This window comes from Physeter macrocephalus, chromosome 11 (assembly GCF_002837175.3).
Source record: "Physeter macrocephalus isolate SW-GA chromosome 11, ASM283717v5, whole genome shotgun sequence".
NCBI classification, from domain to species: domain Eukaryota; kingdom Metazoa; phylum Chordata; class Mammalia; order Artiodactyla; family Physeteridae; genus Physeter; species Physeter macrocephalus.
This window is the reverse complement of record NC_041224.1, coordinates 5,552,214-5,578,456: the sequence shown is the minus strand read 5'-3', so window position 1 is coordinate 5,578,456 and position 26,243 is coordinate 5,552,214. Positions and strand designations below refer to the sequence as shown.

General features: G+C 42.4%; 1 protein-coding gene across 11 annotated transcripts in view; it reads left to right on the top strand.

The window, feature by feature from the left end:
- The window catches only part of MPP7 (MAGUK p55 scaffold protein 7), a 276,448-nt gene that overhangs the window by 125,511 nt on the left and 124,694 nt on the right, over positions 1–26,243 (top strand). For all 11 annotated transcript variants that reach the window (XR_008618461.1, XR_008618460.1, XM_055087706.1 and 8 more), the window contains one exon: positions 25,543–25,620. Coding sequence is in view for 8 of the 11 variants with exons in the window: in XM_055087706.1 (XP_054943681.1) it covers positions 25,543–25,620 (78 nt within the window). In the remaining 3 variants the exon portion in view is untranslated. The remainder of the gene's footprint in view (positions 1–25,542; positions 25,621–26,243) is intronic.

The following is a 26,243-nucleotide window of genomic DNA, read 5'->3' as shown; positions in this document are numbered from 1 at the left end:
CAAAGCTGGGCCCGTGCAGTCCGACGGCCGTTCTCCTCCTCCGCTTCGCTCCTCGTGGGCCGACATTCTGCGCTTGGGGACGTGGGAAGGACGTGGGACCCGTCCTGGGCTACTCCTGCCCCGACCAGGGCCAGCCGGGCCCCAGGTGCTTTATTCTGCGTGATTTATTTGTCTGGTGGATATTTGCCTGGGCTACGGCTCTTGCACGGCTCCAGGCCCTAGGCATGCATGCCTTTCTCATAGAACGGGCATTAAAGAAGTAACAAGTAGACGAGAAAGGTAATTTCCAAGAGTGAAAAGTGCCGGGAAAGCAGTAACACAGGGCGATGTGAGAAACGGTGATACAGGATCGTGGAAGACCGCTTCGAAGAGGCGGTGTTGTTTTCGTTGATCGAATTAAGAATGTTGATATCTGTATACATTGCGCAGTGATCGCCCCAGTGAGGCTAGTTAGCGCCTCCATTGCCTCACGTGATTGCAGTTTCTTTCGTGGTGAGAGCCGTTAAGGTTTGCTGTCTTTGCAGCTCTCACGTCCGTCACGCGGTGCTGCTCACGGGAGCCGCCACACTGCCCGTCACGGACCCGAACCTAAGGGGGCGGTATTTTCACGCAGTCCGTAGTGACAGGGAGCGCAGCGCCCTCTGTGGGCACAGGGAGTCCGGTGCAGAGCCCCGAGCGGGCGAGGCCGGCGGGCAGCTGCCCGCGCGGGGGACGGGGCCAGGCCACGTGGGGCGGCGGAGCCCGGTGTGCGGGACGGAGCACTGCTGGCTCGCCTCAGGCTGTCCACGTCCTCATCCCCAGAACCTCGGGATATGTCCCTTCACAGGGCCAAAGGGACTCAGGTGTGATTGAAGTCTGGATTTTGAGGTACGGAGATAATCCTGGATTACGTCGGGGGTCCAGTGTAGCCCCAAGATCCTTGTAACAGGGAAGCCAGGAGGGTCAGTGGAGAAGGAGCTGTAGGGATGAAGGGGGACGGGGAGTGTGTGTGTGTGTGTGTGTGTGTGTGTACGTGGCCAGCAAGACAGAAGTCACGGCCTCATATAACCTAGCCTCAGCGGTGACGCCCCATCCCTTTTTCCTGTTTCTGTTCATTGGAGCTACGTCCTTGGGTGCAGCACACACACGAGGGGAAATGATTACACGACAGAGTCCGTACAGGGAGGGAAGGATCTCTGAGAGTCCCTTCATAAGCAACCGCCCACAGTCCTTAATGCATTATTGTTGAGTAACGAACAGGGTAATCTCTCCCTCACTCTTTCCCGAATCCTGCTTCCCAGAGCTTGGGGTTCCTCGGACCTCTGCTAGCAACAAGCCCACTCCCTTCTCGGGGCTCTCTTAGCCTGTGAGTGTAGAACATGATGATACAGGTAGGCTTTTCCTACTATTTTATCTTTATATTTTCTAGAAATGTTCCAGTGGTTCCTGATCTCTGGATGGCGTTTTTCTCTGCTACCATGCATTAAAAATGTTTTTGTAGGGCTTCCCTGGTGGCGCAGTGGTTGAGAGTCCGCCTGCCGATGCAGGGGACGCGGGTTCGTGTCCCGGTCCGGGAGGATCCCACGTGCCGCGGAGCGGCTGGGCCCGTGAGCCACGGCCGCTGGGCCTGCGCGTCCGGAGCCTGTGCTCCGCAACGGGAGAGGCCACGGCAGTGAGAGGCCAGTGTACGGCAAAAACAAAACAAAACAAAACAAAAAAATTTGTACATTATTTGGTCATTTCCGTGGGATCCTGAGTAGTAAGGGTGATAAATTTATGGACATAATTCACGCTCTCAGAACTGGAAGGGCTCGTTCTACATTTTTAAGGAAGCTCTTCTGTCCTGGAGTGGAATTGTTGATATTTCCACAGGTACAATGTTAAGTTGATGGAAAAACTGTTCTTTTGCTCCTTCAAAGAGTTATCTTTCATCTCTTGAGATCCAAAGCTTCTTCCTTCCGTTCAGGTTTTAAACAATACTTTGTTTTAATTGATCTGGGGGGGATGTTCAGCTTGATCTCAGAATAGTAAGATTTGACAGATTCAGCCCTAAAGATGGAATTCAATTGCACTGTGAATTGTGACGTGGAATTTTGGAGGCCTAAACTCAGCCAGTCATTATGTTTTAACCTCTACCATTTAAAAATAGATTTTAGGGGCTTCCCTGGTGGCACAGTGGTTGGGAGTCCGCCTGCCGATGCAGGGGACGCGGGTTCGTGCCCCGGTTCGGGAAGATCCCACATGCCGCGGAGCGGCTGGGCCCGTGAGCCGTGGCCGCTGGGCCTGCGCGTCCGGAGCCTGCGCTCCGCAACGGGAGAGGCTAAAGCAGTGAGAGGCCCGCATACCGAAAAAAAAATAAATAAATAAATAAAAATAAAAATAGATTTTATTTACCTTTTGGTATCTGAGATAGTTTTAAAGCTAGTAGAAAGGCATACAGTTTTTACGGTTTCATTTCTATAAAGGTGTTTCACATATACCCTTACAATTCTAAGGACTTGAGTGAAAAGTTGGGAAAATAATCTTGGAAGATTGAGGTTTCTTTCCTTTTTTTTTTTTTAAACTAGAAATAAATTATAAATACTTAAACTTACACTTTAGAAGCCTAGGACGTTCGGCTTTGAGGTGGTAGGAAAATTTTGTTTTGGAACAAGATTAAAATGGTTAATTTTGGTCTGAGTTTCTCCTGCCCACCTAGGGGCCGTCTTCCTGTATAAGCAAAGTCATTAGAAGTTTTTGTTTCTTACTGACCAAGAGGTATATTTGATTACTCATGTCTGCACAGTCTCATATAATAGCAGCTCTGTTTTTCTATTTAAAAATGCTTTTTCATAGAAAGATAAACATTTTCGGTAACTCTGCCAGGAATAGGAGGGGAGTGCTGAGCTGTGTTTTTATATAAAACTTAGAGGGGAAGAAAAGAATGCCATTTTTAAGTTGTGGTACAGTTGCGATTACCTTTGCTGCAATTACAGTTATTTAAGCGAGTTAAAGTATCCCGGCTGTGATGGTAGTAGAACAAGCAAATGCCTTTCTGTGCTATTATACAAAGCAGAAAAATAGAATAGCATTTTAGACATAAAAAAACATAAAAGGAAAAAATATAAAATTGAAAAATTTATACAAATGTGTGAGAGAAAGGACAGTTTTGAAACGGTGCAATAAATAAAAGAAGATGATAAAAGCAGCCTTGGGCTGATGCCAGAGGCACTTGGTCTGGGACACTGTTATAAATCGCTTAGGTTTAAATGTACTAACAGTTGCAGCAACAAGCCAGAGTGAAAGACCTCAAAGTCAGAACTTCGAAAAAATGTGAATAATGAACCATTAAGGGATCGAGCAAACTTAAGTTTCATGGAATGCTGAAACCTGTGTGTCTGTGTTTAAGTTAACTCTTTAAAGTATACTAGTCTTTTACTTAAAGCTTCCCGTCACCACTTTGCAGACCTGGAACGCGTGGCTTTATAGAAAAGTACCACCTGGTTCTGAGAGTAACAGGTATCATGAACTTGGACCTGTGGTTTTAGGTCAGATGCTAGATCCCAAAGAAAGTGTGCGTGAAGTAGAAAATATTAACATTCCTATGCTAGAGTCGTATAATTCGCCGTGTGGGTACAGCCACAAAGAAATATTAGCTTTGCTTCATTTATTACGTGCACTCAGAATTTTAAATGGTGGCGACTCTCAAAGTGTGGTCCGTGGAAACCCCGAGGGTTCTGGAGACTATTTCAGGGGTCAAAACTATTTTCAAAGCAAGGTCAGCAAGGTCAAAACTATTTTCATAATAATATTAGGATGTTATTTGCTTTTATCACCGGATTGGCCTTTGCACTGATGGAGAAAAGCAACAGAGGGTAAGACAGCTGGTGTGTCCACAAGTCAGGGCAGTGGCCCCAAATGGTACTAGTTGGTCGTCACTATGTTCTTACCACTGTGCACTCACAGTAAAAAACAAACGCCAGATTTAATTAAGACTGTGCTTGATGAAGCAGAAAAGACAATTGATTGCATTAAATCGTAACCACTGAGGGCATGTCTTTCTGCTCTCAAGTCCTTGTAACGTAGAAGACGTGAGATGTACTCAGCGCTCTGCCAGGTATCAGAGCAATTGCAGGATTATGTGTTTTGAGAACTAAACCAGCTGCCTTTTTTTCATAGGGTACCTTTTGTACTTCTAAGAATGATTGACACAGAAACAGTGTTTATCCAGATTAGGTGATGTTCGGAAAACATCTTCGCAAATAATTGAAGTGAGCCTGTCGCTTCGAGGACAGCAAGCAGCCGTAGTGTGGCCAGTGATAAAATCCAAGCTTTCAAGCAGTTACTAGAATCTTGAAGACCTCGTATCTGCCACTGTGAGGTTGCCACTTTCCCTTTTGGATGACATCAGTGGTGATATTAGCAAACATGATTTTGTTGTTGTACCGTGAAATGTGTAAACATTTGGAAAACCCGCGTAACTCATTGAAGCACAATTTTCCACGTGACCGGTGCCCGGAACTACAAAATCATACGTGGGCAGAGGGCCGCGTGGAGTGCAGAGGAGGCCCGTGGTTGTGATGTAATAGAGTCGGCAAGGCTCATGCATTAGGCCTCAGACTTCACATTGCAACGCGCCTCTGAACAGCTACCACCTGTAGCTGTCTGGTGTTGAGTCGGTGAGTCTTCACAATTCGCTGAAAAAATATGACTCCGTCTCTTCGCGGTTTATGTGAGGCCTGATCTTCTTCCTTTACTTCAACCAAAGAAACGCATCCCAACAGGCTGAACACAGAGGCACGCTGGAGAATGTGCCTACTTCAGCCAGGAGCGAAAGACGTCGACAAATTTGCAAAACAATATAACTCTTCCCTCTAAAACTATTTTTCTGGAAACTATATTTTTCATGTTATGAAAAATGTTATTTTAACATATTGGTTGTTTTAAATTAATCAGTAAAAATTTCAAAATTCTTAGTTTTAATTTCACTGCCACAGACATCAATTAAAAAGAGTCGCCCAAGAGCTCTTTGAGGTCGAAGAGGACGAAGGGGTTCTGACACCAAAGGTGTTAGGTTGCTGTTGGTCGGTGCTAGTGCGGTCAGCACAGCAAACGGCTCAGTGCAAATAAAAGGCAGTTTTCATTGTCTCCGGTCACTGCGCCATAGTGTGATACATTGAAACTAGCTCTTCTGTCTCTTAAACAAAATGTCTTGCCAAGTCTGTATAACTCCCAAGACCTTTTCAGTTATTAAAAGACCAGTTTAAGACTCCTTTGTCGTATCAGATTTGAATCTCACCTCTTTCCTTCCCTAGTGCCAGCCGGGGGTGGCTGAGTTGATGTGGGGATGGGCAGTGTCTTCTTTCATCCCCTCCCACCCCCTCCTCCCTCTCTCTCTCTCTCTCTCTCTCCCCCCCCCTCCCCCCCCCCCCCGCCCCACCTTGGGTCATGGACTGGTTTACTTCTGGGAGGAGATCCAGCTTTTCCAGTGTGTTGCAGCTAGGAGCAAACAAAAAGGGAAAGGGGCAATATTTTTTGCTCAATTGTCCATATAGTTGCTGCTTCTCAGGCGGACACTTCCTGGCATCCTTACCCCTTTGTGTCAAGCGCACAGATGCTGCGTGTCTCCGGGGGCACAGCTGGTGTGACCCACAGCCTTTGCCGTGCGGCCGGCTGGATTATCAGCGAGGCAGCTGAAGCCCAGCTCCCTGCAGCGAGGGCCACTTGCCCCGCAGGCACCTCTCTCTCCTTGCAGACCAAGCAGCGGGGACCCTGCAGCGGCTGCCCCCCGACGGCTCCCTTGCTGTATTCTGCCGTCTCTCCTCATTGCTCTTCATTCCCTGATTAGATCGACACAAAGGCTGAACCAGCCAGTCAGCTGCCTGAGCTGGAGGGTGTCTTTTCAGTGTCGGTATCTGCACTTGATCCTCTGGTTAGCAGTTCTCTGAGAGGCTTGCTTCACTAGGCTGTAGACTGCCTACTCCTGTTTTTCTCTTCCGTCTTGATAAGACAATTTTTCTTTCTTTTGTCCTCTTTTATATCAGATTACACATATACTATATATGCGCACACACAGAGGGAGGGGGCAGATGGGACAGTAGGGTTGGTTGATAGTTAGATTTCAGCCACCTCTTAAGCTCTAGACAGATACATTTCCAGTTGTTGGAAGTTTTCCTTAGAATGCGGACTTCATACCTTTTCTTCAGCTTCGGGCGCTAGACGTCAGTTTGGAGGCAAGAAGAAAGAAATCACGCTCACCATCCTCTTAAACTGTGATCTCAGAATGTTACTGGCTGGCTGGGATTGCAAGAGTCACAGATCCTTTTATCACTAATTAATAATAATTATAACTTTCGAGCTTCTGTTTTATGAGAGGTATTGGGCTAGGAGCAAGGGATATAGTGGGAACTCTAGGGACATTGTCCCTAGTTTATTAATTTCATGATCGAGTGGAGACTGGCGCGGGCAGGTAAAGAAATGGATCCGCAAATCCGAAATCTGGTGAGGGTGATGATCAAGAAGAACAGGGAGCCCTCAGGACGAGGAGCGGGGGAGCGCTAACGTGACTGGGTGGGGCTGCTGGGGACTGGGTCCGTGTGTAAGTGACATTTGAGCTGGGACCCAAAGGTGAGTGTGGACACCCGGCACGGCTCAGCGGCACTGCAGGCAGAGGGAGAGCCTGGAAGGTCCCTGCGCTTGGCACGTGGGGGAGAGCAGCTTGAGCTGGAACCCCGCAGGGGCTGGGTCCTGCAGGAGCCCAGCTATCTTGAATTTCCAAGTACATTGACAAGCAGACCCTTAATCTCAAGTGCAGTGGCAAGGCATTGACAGATTTGAGTAAGGAAGTGACAACTAATGTATGTTTGCTAGACATTTCCACGGTGAGTGAAGTCTGGTTCCTGTCTAACACTCATTTTCCATACAGTCACAGTGGAATGTACTCTGCTTTCCCTACCAGATCCTACCTCATCTCAAAACTATGCGTTTCCTCATCCACTTCAACAGAACTTGAGATTGTGGGCAAAGGGTCTTTAAATTCCCACAGGGAGGTGACGGCTGACGGTGATGGCCAGCTTGGTCTGGTCTCGGAAGTAATTCTGATGGTTACTGTTTTTTCCAAGAACCCTTGCATCCAGCTGTTAAACTTTTTCCTGTGTGAGGAGTTTGTCCGGTCTTCTCCCCAAAGACAGAACTTTCTCCTTTGGGAATAGGGCAACTAGGGTGATGGCTGCTTTAAGACAGGTCCTTTTTGCACATGTTAACAAATGTGTCGATCTACATTTTTCATCACAAACCACATTGTGCCTGGAAATCTCACTGATTTTGCACTCTCTTCCGTCGTTCGCTGCTTGCCGTGGACAGAATTAACTTCTGCCTTTTCTGCATCCACCCAGGCTTTCTTAACCCTGTGGCCACCGCCTTCATTCAAGTCCTTTTCTTCTTTTACTCTGACTGTTTTTGAAGAAATGCCAAAGGGGGTGGCATTTAGTCAGAAATGTGTATTCTCTACTTGAGCAGAGGTGGTCATTCTGCTTTGATGTTATCTTTAGGCATCAGTTATATCTTATGTGTGTGCGATGTGGTGTCTGTCGTCAAGGAGAAACTAACGTGTCCTCTCCCTGGAATGTCAGTGGAGGGTCTGCAGGAGAATCAGGACATAAACTATCATTTATGGGGTATCTTCTATTTTCCAGAGACGGCGTGAAGGTCTTTTAATGGTTACTTTAATTTTCACAATAACCCTATGTAGTAGGTACTATTATTATCCTAGTCTAAAGATGAAGGAACTGAGGTTTAGGAAGTTATATTTATTAGCTCCTTTAGGCTGCCTTAACAGAACACATGGACTGGGGACTTACAAACAGCAGAAATGTATTTCTAACAGTTCTGGAGGCTGGGAAGTCCCAGATCAAGGCACCAGCAGATTGGAGGTCTGGTGAGGGCCTGGTTCCTGCTTCATAAACACCCCTCTTTTTGTTCTGTGGCCTCACATAGTGGAAGGGGGAAAGGGGCCCTCTGGGTTCTCTTTTATAAGAGCGCTAACCTCGTTCAGGAGGTCTCTGCCCTCACGACCTGATCACCTCCCAAAGACCCACCTCCTGGTAACATCACACTGGGAGAAGAGTAAGTTTCAACATATGAATTTGAGGAGAAACATAAACATTCATCCGTTGCAGAAGTTAAGTAAATTGTCTCACTGGCAAGTAAGGTGCAGAACTGGGATTTCAACTCAGATGTATTTGAATCCAAGGCTCTTAATAAATTAAATGGATATTTCATTTTTAACAATTGTGAGAATGTTATAAATTCTTCATGTTTATTTTTCTTTGCCCTTGTCCTTTGCCCCCATGTGAATAGCAGTAAAATCCCTGAAACATCATGGACCTGGATGCTTATCTTTGGGGGCAGCAAGAAAAACAACAGCTGGGAAGTTTTGATTGAACCCACGGACGGGGAGCTTGCGGATAGGGAGGGCCAGCTGTGTTCCCTGCTCCCCGCCACTTTATATAAGGGATTTGCGCATCTGCAGATGTTGGTACCCACAGAGGCTCCCGGAACCCATCCCCTGCGGCTACCGAGGGCTGACTGTCTGTCCCATCCTATAGCAGGCTTGGGGGTAGAGGCAGTAGTGGTCGCTACTGGGAAGGGATGGAGTCTTTTGGGCCCGAGGAAAAAACAGAGTAACCTGCACTGAGCAGTGCCAGGTTCTGCTGGGATTTCTTAGCACTAGAGCGGTGCCCTCCTAACTGGTTTCCTGTTTCCAGAGCAACTCCCGCCCCCGCTCCCCCATCCCTACAAGGAAAATGGAGGAAAGCACAAATCCGGCCTTGGATTTCCTCTTTAATGGCCTTTTGGGAAGGGTGAGGTCTAAGCCTCTTAGCATGAATCATCCATCTGTATTTGGGAACCTAAAATAAGAATTTTTAACCTTCTTGGGATCATAGGTCCCTTTTGAGTTTTTGGTGAAAGTTTTGGATTAGTTTCCTAGAAAAATACATGCGAACAATCTGCATAGGGCTTCCAGGAGGCTGCAATCTGCTGAGAGCCATCCACCCCATAACGTGGACCCTAGACATGCAATTTGCCACTTTTTAAAGACAGCTGATGCCATCTTTTGTTCCTAAAAGACTTTCTTTTAAAGCTGTAATTACAGTGCTTGCTTGTTAAAATGTAAACTGTTGGGTTGGCCAAAAAGTGCCTTCGGTTTTTAAGTAAAAATAAAAGACGCGTTTTTCATTTTCACCAAGAACTTTATTGAGCAATATAGTCACCCTTTTGTTCCACTACCTTCTGCCATTTTTCAGGCAACTTCATAATTCCATCTTCCCAAAACTTTTTATCTTTTTGAGCAAAGAACTGTTCCAGGTGCCTTGTACAGTCTTCCAGGGGATTGAATTTTTTTCCATTAAGAGAATTTTGTAAAGGCCAGAATAAATGGAAATCTGAAGGTGCAACGTCTGGTGAATACGGAAGATGAATCTGAACTTCCCAGCCAAGCTGTAACAGCTTTTGCCTGGTCATCAAAGGAACATGCAGTCTTGCGTTCTCCTGATGGAAGATTATGCATTTTCTGTTGACTAATTCTGGACGCTTTTCGTCGAGTGCAGCTTTCAGTTGGTCTAATTGGGAGCGGTACTTGTTGGAATTAATCGTTTGGTTTTCCGGAAGGAGCCCTTAATAGAGGAGTCCCTTCCAATCCCACCATATACACAACATCACCTTCTTTGGATGAAGACCGGCCTTGGCTGTGGTTGGTGGTGGTTCATTTCACTTGCCCCACGATCTCTTCTGTTCCACATTATTGTACAGTGTCCACTTTTCATCGCCCGTCACAATTTGTTTTAAAAATGGAATGTTTTCGTTAACCTTTCAGTAGAGAATCGCATGCAGAAATATGGTCGAGAAGGTTTTCTTCGCTTAACTTATGTGGAACCCAAACATCACAGCGATTGACATAACCAAGCTGGTGCAAATGATTTTCAGCGCTTGATTTGGATATTCTCAGTATGTCGGCTCTCTCCTGCGTGGTATAACGTTGATTGTTCTCAATTAATGTCTCTATTTGATCGCTATCAACTTCAACTGGTCTACCTGACCGTGGAGCATCACCCAGCGAGAAACCTCCAGCACGAGACTTCACAAAGCACTTTTGACACATTCGATCAGTCACTACACCTTCTCCATACACTGCACAAATCTTTTTTTTGCGTTTCAGTTGCATTTTTACCTTTCTTGAAATAATAAAGCATAATATGCTGCAAAAGTTGCTTTTTTCTTCCATCTTCAATATTAAAATGGCTACACGAAAATTCACCAGTTTTGATAAGTCTTTTTTTAAACGGTCGCTGATATGACAGCTGTCACCTACAATCTAACAAAATTGTTTTGAATGAAGTTAAAGACAACTAAGTGCCACTAGAGCCATCTTATGGAAAAAACCGAACGAAACTTTTGGCCCACCCAATACAAGCAAGCCTAGAGCACAGTGGACTGCTACTTGTACGTTGAGACCTGCCCAAGTCCCATGATCTCATACCACCCCATCTGCCATTTGTGGTAACATCCACCATCACTCTGATAAAGATTGAGCAGTTCCCAGCTTTTCAATTAGTATTGAAATACAAAATTTTTTTAATGGCAAATCTGATCATTTCACTATGAGGGCAGGAATGAAAGAGGTATGTACAAATATTGGACAGTTTATATACTTCTGGAGTGAATAATTCCAGTTCAATTTTTGTTGAATCACTAACACATTCCAAAGAAACTTTAATGCCGTGGCTACTCCCTCTAGAATATTGTTCTGGGAACTAAAGGAATCTGATCTGTGGAGAAAGTTCTGGGAAGTGATTTCAAATAGAATCAGTACATAGTCAACCAGAATCAAAAGGTTGATGGTTTGTTGCTTTTTATAATTTATCTTAAGCCTAAAAACTGTTTTTGCTGCTTATAACCACTTTATCCCATGTCTGTTATAAGAATCTTTGTAGCAATGCTTCAAGCACCCTGGCCTGACTTGTAGGCAAAGTACCAGCGGCTCCCAGTGGTCTCCTGTGGAAAGGCTCCCCCCACCCCACTTCTGGCTGTATCCCTGGAGTAAAGTTACAGCCTGAAAGCTCTGTTTTTGACTGTGCTTACAAGCACAATTATACCCATAAACTCACGCCATAGAGAAGGAGGGTCTAGAGACAAAGACATTATAAGGATCTCTCCTGTAACCATGAAAAAGTAATTCCAAATTAGATGAACTGTTCTTTATAACTTAAAAAAAAATTAAGATCAGGTAGAATCACTGACCAAAATGGATCTCGCCAGCCAAGTGAACACAATTACTCATGAAAATTCAAATATAAAGGTTCTTAGACTCTCCTCCTGGAAGTAAAAAGTGATTTTTTTTCCTTTTATAATAGTATTGCACAAGGGAACTGGTTGCTACCTTGTTAGAGGCCAGAATTAATTTACATTAACTGACCAACTCAGCCTTCTAGTTCCTACAAGAAATTCTTAGAAGTTCTGGGTAAGTAATTGCAAACATTCTTTTAAATGCATTTCTGAACTTGTAAGAAAGAAAGGGAAATCCCTTGTTTTAGAAGTGAAGTGGAAACCAGTTGCTCTGCAGGTAACTGACTGCTTGAGCTTCTGCTGTGTCTGTGATGGAGCCGTTGGCCAGAGCTGGGGTTGCGGGCCACTGTCCTGACATTCCAGCTGCACGAACAGCTGGGAAACACAAAACACAGAAGACAGCTACTCTCCTGGGGTTACTCTGTTAGCGACTGGGAAGGAGTGGAAGACGTCAGTTCGCTTTCTAGGGAGATGGTGAAGAATCTGGTCGGCCTCATCCTGGGATTAGGTAGGAACAGAAGAAAGTCTGCTCTAAGAATTTGTAACCATGAATCTGTTGGTCCATGGCTTGGGGTTTGAGTTTTTTGTCTGCAAAATCCAAGAGTCCTGAGCTATGAAATTAGCCAAGGGGCTAGTGCCCTCGGAAGCAAATAAAAAAGTATTTCTGTAAAGGTATACCTCTCACCCAGGACTCCCTCATACAATGCCCCAGATTACAGAGCATTTGAGAAAACAGTTTCCCTTCAGCCTGCAGTCAGCAGACACCACCAATAGCGAGATTAAAACCTAGGCACTCTATATAATACATGTCTTATGGCTTATAAAGTAAGTACGCTTAAGGTGGTATTAGCGTGAAGGAAGGCCTCAGTCATAAGAACACTAGGTGCTGGGAAAACAGAACAGAAAGATTTGTCAAACTCTTTGAACTACAGAAATAAAAAGTACAGTCATTAAAAAAAACACCCAAAAAACTCTGTGGCTAGGTTCCTCAGAGATTAGACACAGCCTAAGACAGCGAGTAAATAAGATAGATTTCGGGAAAATTCCCAGAATGCGGAGAGAGAAGAGGTTAAGACATGCCAACTCAGTTTTTCATGGACCATGGGATCCATAATGCTTTGCATAAGAATAAAGGGCTAAGAAGGTTTGCCTTACTAAATATCAAAAGTGTAGATAAAACTACAGTTACGGCATCGGCTTAGAGAGACAAATCAGGGAACAGAATAGAGAGCTCAGATGCAGACGCTTGTATGTGGGAGTGTCATAAGTAACAGGTAGTAATATTACCTGTCAGTGTGAAAGGATTAAATGTTGTGTCCTTTTGGAAAAAGATAAAGGTCGAGAGCTCCTCATGGGTGAGGGTTAAGACTGCAGCGTTCAAAGTAAAGCGGTAGAACTTTAAAGAAGTTACAGGAGAATCTCGTTATTACATTAGGATAGGGAATGTTTTATTAAGAAGGAAAATGCACAGCCATAAAGAAAGAGCTAGATGTTTTTGGCTGCATTAAATGACTTCTGTTTGCCTAGGGCCACCAGATATTGATTTAAGGTAGGATCAGCAATGGACCGATAGTCCAAAAACTGGACTGGTTTAGGTGCAATGGGTTATTTCTCACTCAGTTATCACCTGGAGGGATTTGCCTCAGGGCTGCGCTACTCTCCTTCCCGAGGCATTTGGGGACCCAGCTTCCTTCCATCTGGTGGCTTTGCGGTCTCTTTAAGCCCTTCTCTTAACCCATCTCCGGGTGGAGGAAACCAGCTGGTTTCCTCACTGAGAACGTACACTTACGGTACTCGCTTGACAGCTGATCACACGCGTTCACCTGGCTGCAAGGCGAGGGAGGAGTGGACGTCCTTGGAAGTGCGGCCCTGGACCCGCCGCCACTGTCCAGCTGCAGGGAGCCCCCGTGGAGGGACAGGGTTGGTGTCGGAGAGCAGCTGTCCGCCTCAGGAACTATCATGAGCAGACGTGTTTGAAGAAGACATACAGGGAAACCTTAGGGAGACTGCATTTCACATCTGTGTCACTGGCGAAATGTCTGCTGATGCCAAGTATTAGCAAGGGTTCTGGGGCCACGGGGAACACGCACACGCTTTCAGGCACCCAGGCAGGGCAGAAAGGAGTCACGTGAACGGATATTTAATAGAAAAATGTGTTAAGGGCCAGTGTTCCTCAATTGAAAAGTGGATGTGTAAACTACTGTTGATTAATATGATGGAGTATCGTTCAGCTGTCAGAATGAATGAACTGGATCTGCATGTATCAACACAGATATGGCAGATTGTATTGAATGAAAACTCCAGTCGTAACAGAAACAGTGCCACTTACGTACATTTAAAACGGTAATAGAACGTATTTTTTTTAATTGAAGTATAGTTGATTTACAGTGTTTCAGGTGTACAGTAAAGTGATTCGGTTATACATATACATATATATTTGTCCCATTTGTTTATTTTATTTATTTTATTTATTTATTTATTTTTTTTTTTTGTGGTATGCGGGCCTCCCTCTGCTGCGGCCTCTCCCGTTGCGGAGCACAGGCTCCGGACGCACAGGCCCAGCGGCCATGGCTCACAGGCCCAGCCGCTCCGCGGCATGTGGGATCCTCCCAGACCGGGGCGCGAACCCGGTGCAGGTTCCCCTGCATCGGCAGGCGGACGCGCAACCACCGCGCCACCAGGGAAGCCCCATTTGTTTATTTTTAACATCTAAAATTTTTGAAAATGGTTTCATTATTAATGTTCCATTTTAAAACACTTTAGACATATAAAAAATAAGAAAATATGATAAATAAGCTGCATACCCAGCATCAGAATTAAAGTGATATTAACCTCGTATATTTGCTTCAGATACCGTATGAAATAAATCATAAGAGGTGTGGCTGAAGGCCCATGCTGAAACTGCTGGATATATTCCCATACACACTTTCATATTTTTTAACATATATACATCCATAAACAGTACGTGCTATTCTGTTTACAGTTGCCAAGACATGGAAGCAACCTAAGTGTCCATCGACAGAGGAATGGATAAAGAAGATGTGGTACATATGCACAGTGGAATATTACTCAGCCATGAAAAGGAATGAAATTTTTGCCATTTGCACCAACATGGATGGACTTGGAGGGCATTATGCTGAGTGAAATAAGTCAGACAGAGAAAGGCAAAAACTGTATGATATCACTTGTGTGTGGAATCTAAAAAACACAGCAAACTAATGAATATAACAAATAAGAAACAGCCTGGCAGATCTAGAGAACAAACTAGTGGTTACCAGTGGGCAGAGGGAATGGGGGAGGGGGAGGGGTTAAAAGGTGCAAACTATTAGGTATAAAATAAGCTACAGGGATCTTGTACAACACAGGGAATACAGCCCATATTTCATAATAACTAAATGGGGTATGACCTTTAAAAGTTGTGAATCACTATATGGTACACCTGTAACTTATACAGTATTGTACATCAATTACACTTCCGTAAAAAAAAAAAAAGGAAAATATTTAGAAGTAAACAATAGTGCACTCTACACAATGACTAAAATTTTTTTAAAAACACACATGAAAACCACTTTTGGCGTTCCTTATCATTAGAAGCATCACCTGAAAGGAGGGCAGAGATGAAAAGAGGGAGAGGCAAGCACATGCTCTCACTTCCAGTTTCCTAGTGGACAGAGTGAACGGACAGCGGGTCCTCTGTCACCTTCACACCACCAGCGGTGTGGGTGGTCTGAGGTGCCGCCCTGTACTGAGCACCGTGAAGTGAGCGCTAAAGTGCGCAGCAGCCGAAATGGACAAAAATGTCTTCCTTCTCATCTCTTCAGTTAATGAATAATGAATGGAAGAGGGGCAAATCATATTTAACTTAAACAGATCTCCTGAATCTCCCCTTTGTGTGATTATGCCCTCTTAGCTTTTTCCCCCGTTACCTTTCTAAATAGAAAGGTTAGAAGCACTTACACTCTTGCCATATTTTGTTTCCAAATTGCCTCTGAGTATCTTTCTCCTGGGATGGGCGTTTATTCCATTTAATATTTTATGAATGAGTAAAACTCTGATTAGAGTAGTGTATCTTTTCTTTTGTCCCCAGTCGTTTGTATGATGTACGTGTGGGGCTGGGTCACGTAAAGAAGGAAGGAATGAAGTAAGATAAGAACAGAAAAATATTAGAAAACAAAAATGGTAAAAACTAATGAATCTAAAAGGTGTTTCTTTGAAATCACGGTAAAATCAGTATTAGTTAACTAATGTAGAGATGAGGGGTGAAAATAAAGTTACAAACACCAAATCAGAGATGGTAATGAAGAAAAAAATATGGAGTAAATTCAAAGACTTCTAAGAGACTATTTTGCTTAAGTAGCTTTTTTTTAAAGCCAGACAAAAATGGATAATTTTCTAGGAAATAGTATTTTCTGCAGCTGATACTAGGAGAGATAGAAACACCTAATTGGAGAAATTGCTGTGAACAAACCAGAAGAAATAAAATACCAAAATATATCAGAGACAGCTGGTTTCTCAGGGGAATGCCATCAAATATTTAAAGAAGAGATCATTCCACTGGTATTTAGATGTTCCCAGAGCATATAAAAGGTAGAAAGCTTCCATAATTTTAAAATAACGAAATGAGTATAACATTGATATCAAGACCCAGTAAAGGCAGGACCAAAAGAAATGTCATTCTTAATTACGAATATTGGCGCAGAAATTCTAAATAAAGTATTGGCCAGTGGAATTCCCCGCACATTAAAAGAACAATACATCGTAACACATGAAGTTCATTGTGGGTTGGATGGGTTAGTATTTGGAAATTTATAAAGAGAACTCATATTAACGGGTCAGATAGGAAAAACAATATATATATATACTAAAAAACATTTTGTGAAATTGAGCATTCATTCTTTAAAAATATTCTTGATACATTTAGAATGCATGGGTCCTGATTTCATGAGATAATATTTATCTGTGGCGATGTGAAGCCAGAATTTATCACGTTAAAGACAGGGACAAAACAAGAATGTCAGCTCTCATCAGTTTTATAAAATTTTTTTTCTGGAGGTGTCAGCCAAGAAAATTAGCCCAAAGAGGGAGATTAGTAGTAGAAAATGGAGAGGAGGACATTCAGTTTGCACTACTGCCTCTCTTCTTTGTTGTTTTCCTGTTTTTCAGTTTTAAATTTACCCTTCTCTTTCTTGTCCCTTTTTTTCTCTTGAGCTAAAGTTTTTTTGGTTTTTCTTTTCCTTTTGGAGAAAGATTAAATTATTCTTTTTAAAAGAGGGTCTCAGCGATTAGAATACTTTCACTTTTTTAATCTTTACACAATATAGTGTGTAATTTTCAGCTCTTCTAGGTTGTCATTGTGATTCATGGATCTTCTTTTAATACCGAATTTCCTCCTCTGCATGTCTTTAAATAAAGGAGGGAGATAGCGGTGTGTGTAGCGTCTGTGTGCACACATGTGCCATTTCTAGATTGGGTACTATGATTAACACAGCAGAGATTCAAACCACTGTGCTTTTTAATAACTCATAATAGAAGGCAAAAGGATTTTACAGCTTTGGTTTATTTAATATCATTTAGATAACCTTGATTGTGGTTTTCAGTTTACCGCTACACATCATTGAGAGGTTTAAAACAAATGATTGCATTGAGATTGGTCAAGCTTTATTTATACTTTTGTTATCGAAGCTTCATTTAAGGCAGTTTCTACTGTACGTGTACCGAAATTAGATTACTGACACCAGATTTCCTTACAGAAATTGAACATTTATTTTCAAGATGTGAATGTAAATGAAGGTACCTATAGCTTTCCTATAAGCCTTGGTTACATATACAAATGATTTTTATTTTAACTGACTTCTTCTGATTAGAAATGTAATTACAGAAAACAAACCCTTATGGACACTATTTAATAGAACATAAACGTATATACATTTTGAGTTGTCCTTTTTTTCTTAATAGTGTATTTTAAACATTTTAGCACGTGCCATTCTTTTTTAGGATCACGTTTTTGAATAATTGCATATTTTTCTATCATGTGAAATTAATGTAACCAGAGTCTCCCCTTCTCCCCAGACCTTTATTTTATTTTATTTTTTTTTACCCCTAGGTCCTTTCTCTCCTCATTTTTGCTCTCTTCTTGTTCTTCAAGGGATAAAAATGAAGTACACTTTTATTATGCAGTTGAATCTGCAAGGGGAAGTGTTTATTTAAAATAAATGAGATTTTGCACATTTGGCGATCCATAATATTTAGTAAGGGATGCTGTTTGCCTTATTGCTAAAGCCACGACTTTGGTTATATATTTGTCTATGGGATTCCATAATGTTACCCCTCAGGGAAACTTGCCAAACTGTATATCAGAGTGAACTTTTCTGGGGGGTAAAGGGAAATTACATAGTGGATAACTTGAAGTGATGCCATGTCATCCAATATAGAAGGCACTGGCCACACATGGATGTTTAAATTTAAATTAATTAAAATTAAAAATTCAGTTCCTCAGGCCCACTAGCCACAGGCCAAGTGCTCAGTCCAGGAGCCACGCAGCTGGTGACTCAGCTTAGCGAACAAGCAGAGGATGGGTCCAGCATCAGAACGTGCTGTTGGGCAACCTTGGGGTCACGGCTGTACATGTTACCTGTTTTTATGTTAGAGTTTTTACATCAGTTTGGTTTTACATTTTTGTTCCTAGTATTATAAATACTAGTAAAAAGCAGAATTTCAAGATGTTGGGAAACAGTGAACAGTTCAAAATTATTTAGAGTCATTTTTACTTTACTAACCAACTTAAATTTTAAAATTATGTACTGAAGTAAAACACATCTGGACAAAGGGTTGCCAGCATCTGGAAATTCTAGGAGAACATTTAAAATATTCTTGATTTAGTACAAAGTCCAGGGACGGGCAGGGGAGGGTGGGCTCTTGTATCCTTGAGTGAGGGTCTTGGAAGGATGATGGAGAAAGAGGAAGCTGTTTTTAAAAGACACTCAGAAGAAGTAAATTAAGTGGAGAAATAACATTTATTTGGGGCATGTAGTTTTAGGTTATAATTATAGTAGTTTGATAAATCTAGAAAAATTAGAAACCATAGGAAGGGAAAAACCAAGGGGGAGGGGTGGACGGGAACCGTCAGTCATCCTGTTGTCAATGACAACAGCCATTGTGATTTGTCACCTCTCTATCCAGCCTCCTCTCTGTCATATTCATTCAACAGTGAATGAGGTCAGTGGAGAACACAAGACGAGACCTGAGAGGCCAGTGGGGTGATTAAGTGCCCTGAAGCTAAGCCAGATGGCCTGAGTTTTAAATTCCAGCTCTGCCATTTGTGGGACCATAGCCAGTTATTTAACTGTGTATCTGTTTATCTGTAAAACTGGGACAACAACCATGCTATCTACCTTTTAGTGTTCTTGTGAGGGTCACGGAATTAAAATACTAAACTCATTGAAGACGATGTTATTAAGAGTCCTGATGACTAGGCTGAGGTAATACAGGCACATGAGCTTCGGGGCTTATTGTTGCAGGAAGGCAGACACTTAAACAGGTAGTTGCAATAAAGTTAGATAAGTTTTATGAGCAGGTAAGTTTAGTATTCTATGATAGTATATGTTCAGGTGACCTAATTCTTGATAATTGTTTAAGCAAAATTAGTTTAGCTTTTAGGACAGTTGGTTTCATTTTAGTTTACATTTTGTTAGTTTCTTCAAATCAACTGTTACTTGTTTCATGGCTTGTATTCCGTAAAAATTGTTTATTTCCATAATGTGATAAATGGTGAAAACTTCCAAGATATTAAGTAAAAATGTTGCCCTGATCATTCTGGTAATATCATAAGTGTCAAAACTCTTTCCCTGATGCTTTGCGTTAGGTACCAGGTTGCCAGAAAGGTAATAGAATCCTCTCTTAGCAATAGCATCTGCCTAATCAAAATAAAATCTATCTTCCAGACTTTTTACAAGAGAGTTTGGTTAGCTTTGAGCATAACTAAAAGAGTATTTTACTTGATACCTATTAAAAACAGGAAACAATGAGGTACAACTGTTTTTCATATATAGTGGGGGGCAATCTCCTCAACTGGAAATAAGAAGAGGCTAAAGTAAGTTTTCAAGCATAAAAATTTAAGGGCACCAAGATTGGTTCAAGGTGGCGGAGTAGAAGGACGTGCGCTCACTCCCTCTTGCGAGAACACCAGAATCACAACTACCTGCTGAACAGTCATCAACAGGAAGACACTGGAACTCACCCAAAAAGATACCCCACCTCCAAAGACAAAGGAGAAGCCGCAGTGAGATGGTAGGAGGGGTGCAATCACAATAAAATCAAATCCTCCTGAAGAGGCGGGGGTGTTTGTGGCTCACCCTGGGGACAGGGACACTGGCAGCAGAAGTTCTGGGAAGTACTCCTGGGCAAGAGCCCTCCCAGAGTCTGCCATTAGCCCCACCAAAGAGCCCGGGTAGGCTCCAGTGTTGGGTCGCCTCAGGCCAAACAACCAACAGGGAGGTAACCAAGCCCCACCCATCAGCAGACAAGTGGATTAAAGTTTTACTGAGCTCTGCCCACCAGAGCAACACCTAGCTCTGCCCACCACCAGTCCCTCCCATCAGGAAGCTTGCACAAGCCTCTTAGATAGCCTCATCCACCAGAGGGCAGACAGCAGAAGCAAGAAGAACTACAGTCCTGCAACCTGTGGAACGAAAAACATATTCACAGAAAGACAGACAAAATGAAAAGGCAAAGGACTAAGTACCAGATGAAGGAACAAGATAAAACCCCAGAGAAAAAAACTAGATGAAGTGGAGATAGGCAACCTTCCAGAAAATGAATTCAGAATAATGATAGTGAATATGAGCTAGGACCTCGGAAAAAGAATGGAGGCAAAGATTGAGAAGATGCAAGAAATGTTTAACAAAGACCTAGAAGAACTAAGGAACAAACAGACACCTAGAAGAATTAAAGAAAAAGAAGATGATCCAGGACCTCAGAAAAAGAATGGAGGCAAAGATTGAGAAGATGCAAGAAATGTTTAACAAAGACCTAGAAGAACTAAGGAACAAACAGACACCTAGAAGAATTAAAGAAAAAACAAACAGAGATGCATAATACAATATCTGAAATGAAAAATGCATTAGAAGGAATCAATAGCAGAATAACTGAGGCAGAAAAATGGATAAGTGACCAGGAAGACAGATGGTGGAATTCACTGCCATGGAACAGAATAAAGAAAAAAGAATGAAAGGAAATGCAGACAACCTAAGAGACCTCTGGGACAACATTAAATGCACCAACATTCTTATTATAGGGGTCCCAGAAAGAGAAGAGAGAGAGAGAGGACCCGAGAAAATATTTGAAGAGATTATCGTCGAAAACTTCCCTAACGTGGGAAGGGAAATAGCCACCCAAGTCCAGGAAGTGCAGAGAGTCCCAGGCAGGATAAACCCAAGGAGAAACATGCCGAGACACCGAGACACATAGTAATCAAATTGACAAAAATTAAAGACAAAGAAAAATTGTTAAAAGCAGCAAGGGAAAAACGACAAACAACATACAAGGGAACTCCCATAAGGTTAACAGCTGATTTGTCAGCAGAAACTCTACAAGCCAGAAGGGAGTGGTAGGATAGATTTAAAGTGATGAGAGGGAAGAACCTACAACCAAGATTACTCTACCTGGCAAGGATCTCATTCAGATTTGATCATAGTAATCAAATTGACAAAAATTAAAGACAAAGAAAAATTGTTAAAAGCAGCAAGGGAAAAACGACAAACAACATACAAGGGAACTCCCATAAGGTTAACAGCTGATTTGTCAGCAGAAACTCTACAAGCCAGAAGGGAGTGGTAGGATAGATTTAAAGTGATGAGAGGGAAGAACCTACAACCAAGATTACTCTACCTGGCAAGGATCTCATTCAGATCCAGTAGAGAAATCAAAAGCTTTACAAACAAGCAAAAGCTAAGAGAATTCAGCACCACCAAACCAGCTCTACAAGAAATGCTAAAGGAACTTCTTTATGTGGGAAACACAAGAGAAGAAAAGGACCTACAAAAACAAACCCCAAACAATTAAGAAAATGGTAATAGGAACATACACATTAATAATTACCTTAAATGTGAATGGATTAAATGCTCCAACCAAAAGACACAGTCTCGCTGAATGGATACAAAAGCAAGACCCATATATATGCTCTCCACAAGAGACCCACTTCAGACCTAGGGACACATACAGACTGAAAGTGAGGGGATGGAAAAAGATATTCCATGCAAACGGAAATCAAAAGAAAGCTGGAATAGCAATACTCATATCAGATAAAATAGACTTTAAAATAAAGAATGTTACAAGAAACAAGGAAGGACATAATGATCAAGGGATCATTCCAAGAAGATATAAAAATTATAAATATATATGCACCCAACATAGGAGCACCTCAATACATAAGGCAAATGCTAACAGTTATAAAAGAGGAAATCAACAGTAACACAGTAATAGTGGGGGACTTTAACACCTCACTCACACCAATGGACAGATCATCCAGACAGAAAATTAATAAGGAAACACAAGCTTTAAATGACACAATAGACCAGACAGATTTAATTGGTATTTGTAGGATATTCCATCTGAAAGCAACAGATTACACTTCTTCTCAAGTGCACACGGAACGTTCTTCAGGATAGATCACATCTTGGGTCACAAATCAAGCCTCGGTAAATTTAAGATAATTGAAATCATATCAAGCATTTTTTCAGACCACAATGCTATGAGATTTGAAATTTGCAGGGAAAAAAAACGTAAAAACACAAACACATGGAGGCTAAAGAATACGTTACTAAATAACCAAGAGATCACTGAAGAAATCAAAGAGGAAATCAAAAAATACCTAGAGACAAATGGCAACAAAAACACGATGATCCAAAACCTATGGAATGCAGCAAAAGCAGTTCTAAGAGGGAAGTTTATAGCAATACAATCCTACGTCAAGAACCAAGAAAAATGTCAAATAAACAATCTAAGCTTACACCTAAAGGAACTAGAGAAAGAACAAACAAAACCCAAAGTTAGGAAAAGGAAAGAAATCGTAAAGATGAGAGCAGAAATAAATGAAATACAAACAAAGAAAACAATAGCAAAGATCAATAAAACTAAAAACTGGTTCTTTGAGAAGATAAACAAAATTGATAAACCTTTAGCCAGACTCATCAAGAAACAGAGGGAGAGGACTCAAATCAATAAAATTAGAAATGAAAAAGGGGAAGTTACAACAGACACCACAGAAATACAGAGCATCCTAAGAGACTACTACAAGCAACTCTATGCCAATAAAATGGACAACCTGGAAGAAATGGGCAAATTCTTAGATCCTTCCAAGACTGAACCCGGAAGAAATAGAAAATATGAACAGACTAATCACAAGTAATGAATTGAAACTGTGATTAAAAATCTTCCAAGAAACAAAAGTCCAGGACCAGATGGCTTCACTGGTGAATTCTATCAAACATTTGGAGAAGAGCTAACACCCATCCTTCTCAAACTCTTGCAAAAAATTGCAGAGGAAGGAACACTCCCAAACTCATTCTATGAGGCCACCATCACCCTGATACCAAAATCAGACAAAAATACTACAAAAAAAGAAAATTACAGGCCATTATCACTGATGAATGTAGATGCAAAAATCCTCAACAAAATACTAACAGAGAATCCCACAACACAATAAAAGCATCATACACAATCAAGTGGGATTTATCCCAGGGATGCAAGGATTCTTCAATATATGCAAATCAATAATGTGATACATCATATTAACAAATTGAAGAATAAAAATGATATAATCATCTCAGTAGATGCAGGGAATCAGACTCCCTGACTTCAGACTATACTACAAAGCTACAGTAATCAAGACAATATGGTACTGGCACAAAAACAAAAATATAGATCAATGGAACAAGGGAGAGAGCCCGGAGATAAACCCACGCACATATGGGCACCGTATTTTTGATAAAGGAGGCAAGAATATACAATGGAGAAAAGACAGCTTCTTCAGTAAGTGGTTCTGGGAAAACTGGACAGCTACATGTAAAAGAATGAAATTAGAACATTACCTAACACCATACACAAAAATAAACTCAAAATGTAGTAAAGGCCTAAATGTAAGACCGGACACTATAAAACTGTTAGAGGAAAACATAGGAAGAACATCTTTGACATAAATCACAGCAAAATCTTTTTTAACCCGTGTCCTAGAGTAATGGAAATAAAAACAAAAATAAACAAATGGGACCTAATGAAACTTAAAAGCTTTTGCACAGCAAAGGAAACTATAAACGAGACGAAAGACAACTCTCAGAATGGGAGAAAATATTTGCAAACGAATCAGCGGACAAAAGTTTAACCTCCAGGGCTTCCCTGGTGGCGCAGTGGTTGAGAGTCCGCCTGCCGATGCAGGGCACACGGGTTCGTGCCCCGGTCCGGGAAGATCCCACATGCCGCGGAGCGGCTGGGCCCGTGAGCCATGGCCGCTGAGCCTGCGCGTCCGGAGCCTGTGCTCCACAACGGGAGAGGCCACAACAGTGTGAGGCCCGCGTACCGCAAAAAAAAAAAAAAAAAAAAAAAGTTTAATCTCCAGATCTCCAAAGAAGACATACAGATGGCCAAGAGGCACCTAAAAAGCTGCTCAACATCACTAATCGTTAGAGAAATGCAAATCAAAACTACAACGCGGTACCACCTCACACCTCTTAGAATGGGCATCATCAGAAAATCTACAAACAACAAATGCTGGAGAGGGTGTGGAGAAAAGGGGACCCTCTTGCACTGTTGGTGGGAATGTAAATTGATACAGCCACTATGGAGAACAGTATGGAGGTTCCTTAAAAAACTAAAAATAGAATTACCATAGGACCCAGCAATCCCACTACTGGGCATATACCCAGAGAAAACCGTAATTCAAAAAGACACATGCACCCCAATGTTCGTTGCAGCACTACTTACGATAGCCAGGTCCTGGAAGCAACCTACATGCCCATCAACAGACGAATGGATAAAGAACATGTGGCACATCTGTACAATGGAGTATTACTCAGCCATAAAAAGAAATGAAATTGGGTCATTTGTAGAGACGTGGATGGACCTAGAGACTGTCATACAGAGTGAAGTAAGAAAGAGAAAATCAAATATCGTATATTAACGCATATATGTGGAATGTAGAAAAATGGTGCAGATGAACCAGTTTGCTAGGCAGAGATAGAGACACAGATGTAGAAAACAAACATATGGTCCCCAAGGGGGGGAAAGCAGGGGCGGGGGTGGTGGTAGAATGAACTGGGAGATTGGGGTTGACATATATACACTAATTTGTATAAAATAGATAACTAATAAGAACCTGCCGTATAAAAATATAAAATTCAAGAAAAAAATTTAAGGGCCCCTGTGTAAGAGCTGAAATAGATTAAACTTAGGTGCCAACAGTTACACATTTGTCAAATCTCTCCTCATTTCTTAGCTATCATTCTAGGTTTTTTAAAGGAACTCAGTTAGTCTTCTAATGCATTAAAATGTATTCTTGCCTTTGTGTTTCTTTGGTCATGGTGATGGGAAACAGACAAAATTATCTTGTAGTAACAGAATTTTTCTGGTTTTACAAAATGAAAAACTGAAGCTGAATAGTTACGAGAGATGTCTCTAGTTATGAGAAATCCCTTTGTTTTGTAGAAATTTGAATGGGTGGGGGGAAGCTGACTATTTGGAAGAAAAAAAAAGAGAAGAAGGGAAGGGAGCTTGTGTGCTCCGTGAGGTCTTCCGGGAGCGCTGGCCCTCGGTTTGCACGATGCCTGGTTCTTTGCTCTGGGTGGTTATTACACACCAAACTGTCAGAACATGGCTGCCAGCCTCTTGCTTTGCTTTAATCATAGTTTATGTTTTTAGCAGGTATATAACCTACAACCGCTGCTCGAAGTATTGAAGCAATTATATTTTAGAAATTAAAGATTTTATAAAGCTAATGTTTGTTTGGGGAACACAGTTTGGCTTTTGCGTGGGTTCTGTTTAATGATGATCCCACCCCCCACTTTGACTTCATGTTACAAGCACCGAAGCACAGTAATAGATGAATTAGGCACGCCTATTTGTCATCTGCAGGTTTACAGAAACACGTTTAGAATGTTTAGTAGCTCAGTGGCTGTTGAAATGATCCAAGTAGTTGAATGTCTCAGGTTGCTTGCTGGCAGGTGAGCTTATGTGCCTTTGCTTTCCTTCCAGATTCACGAGAAGCTTCACTACTACGAGGAGCAGAATCCCACACCAGTCCTCCAGGCTGCGGCAGCCTTAGCTGGTGACGTAAGTGTGCCTTTCTGAGCTCAGGGGGAGTCGTCCTCCGCGGCCCCTTGGGGGCAGGCCTCACCCTAGTGCAGACAGAGGCGTGTGATCCTAGGAGTGAAAACCGAAGGAAGTTGCAAATATCTCCAAAAGGCCTGTCATCCCTGAGTTTACACTGACACTAGGCTGATTTTTTTGTTTGTTTGTTTGTTTTTGCGGTACGCGGGCCTCTCCCGTTGCGGAGCACAGGCTCCGGACGCGCAGGCTCAGCGGCCATGGCTCACGGGCCCAGCCGCTCCGCGGCATGTGGGATCTTCCCGGACCGGGGCACAAACCCGTGTCCCCTGCATCGGCAGGCGGATTCTCAACCACTGCGCCACCAGGGAAGCCCCACTAGGCTGATTTTCGTTCACTTTGCTGTCCTAAAGCTTTTGCGTGGAGATAACCTTCTTGGCCCTGCCTTGGTAACTACGAAATAGAAATTTTAGTCTGTGCCTCTGTGGGGAGAGATGCTATCAGCTGTTAGAGTCCGAGAAAGTCACAGGCAAGAGAAAAGCTTTGGAGAAATAGAGGCAAGACGGCTGTATCGCTGGCAGTCCTGAAACTGACAGACGCTCGCGTAGGAATGAGGCGGACGAAATACG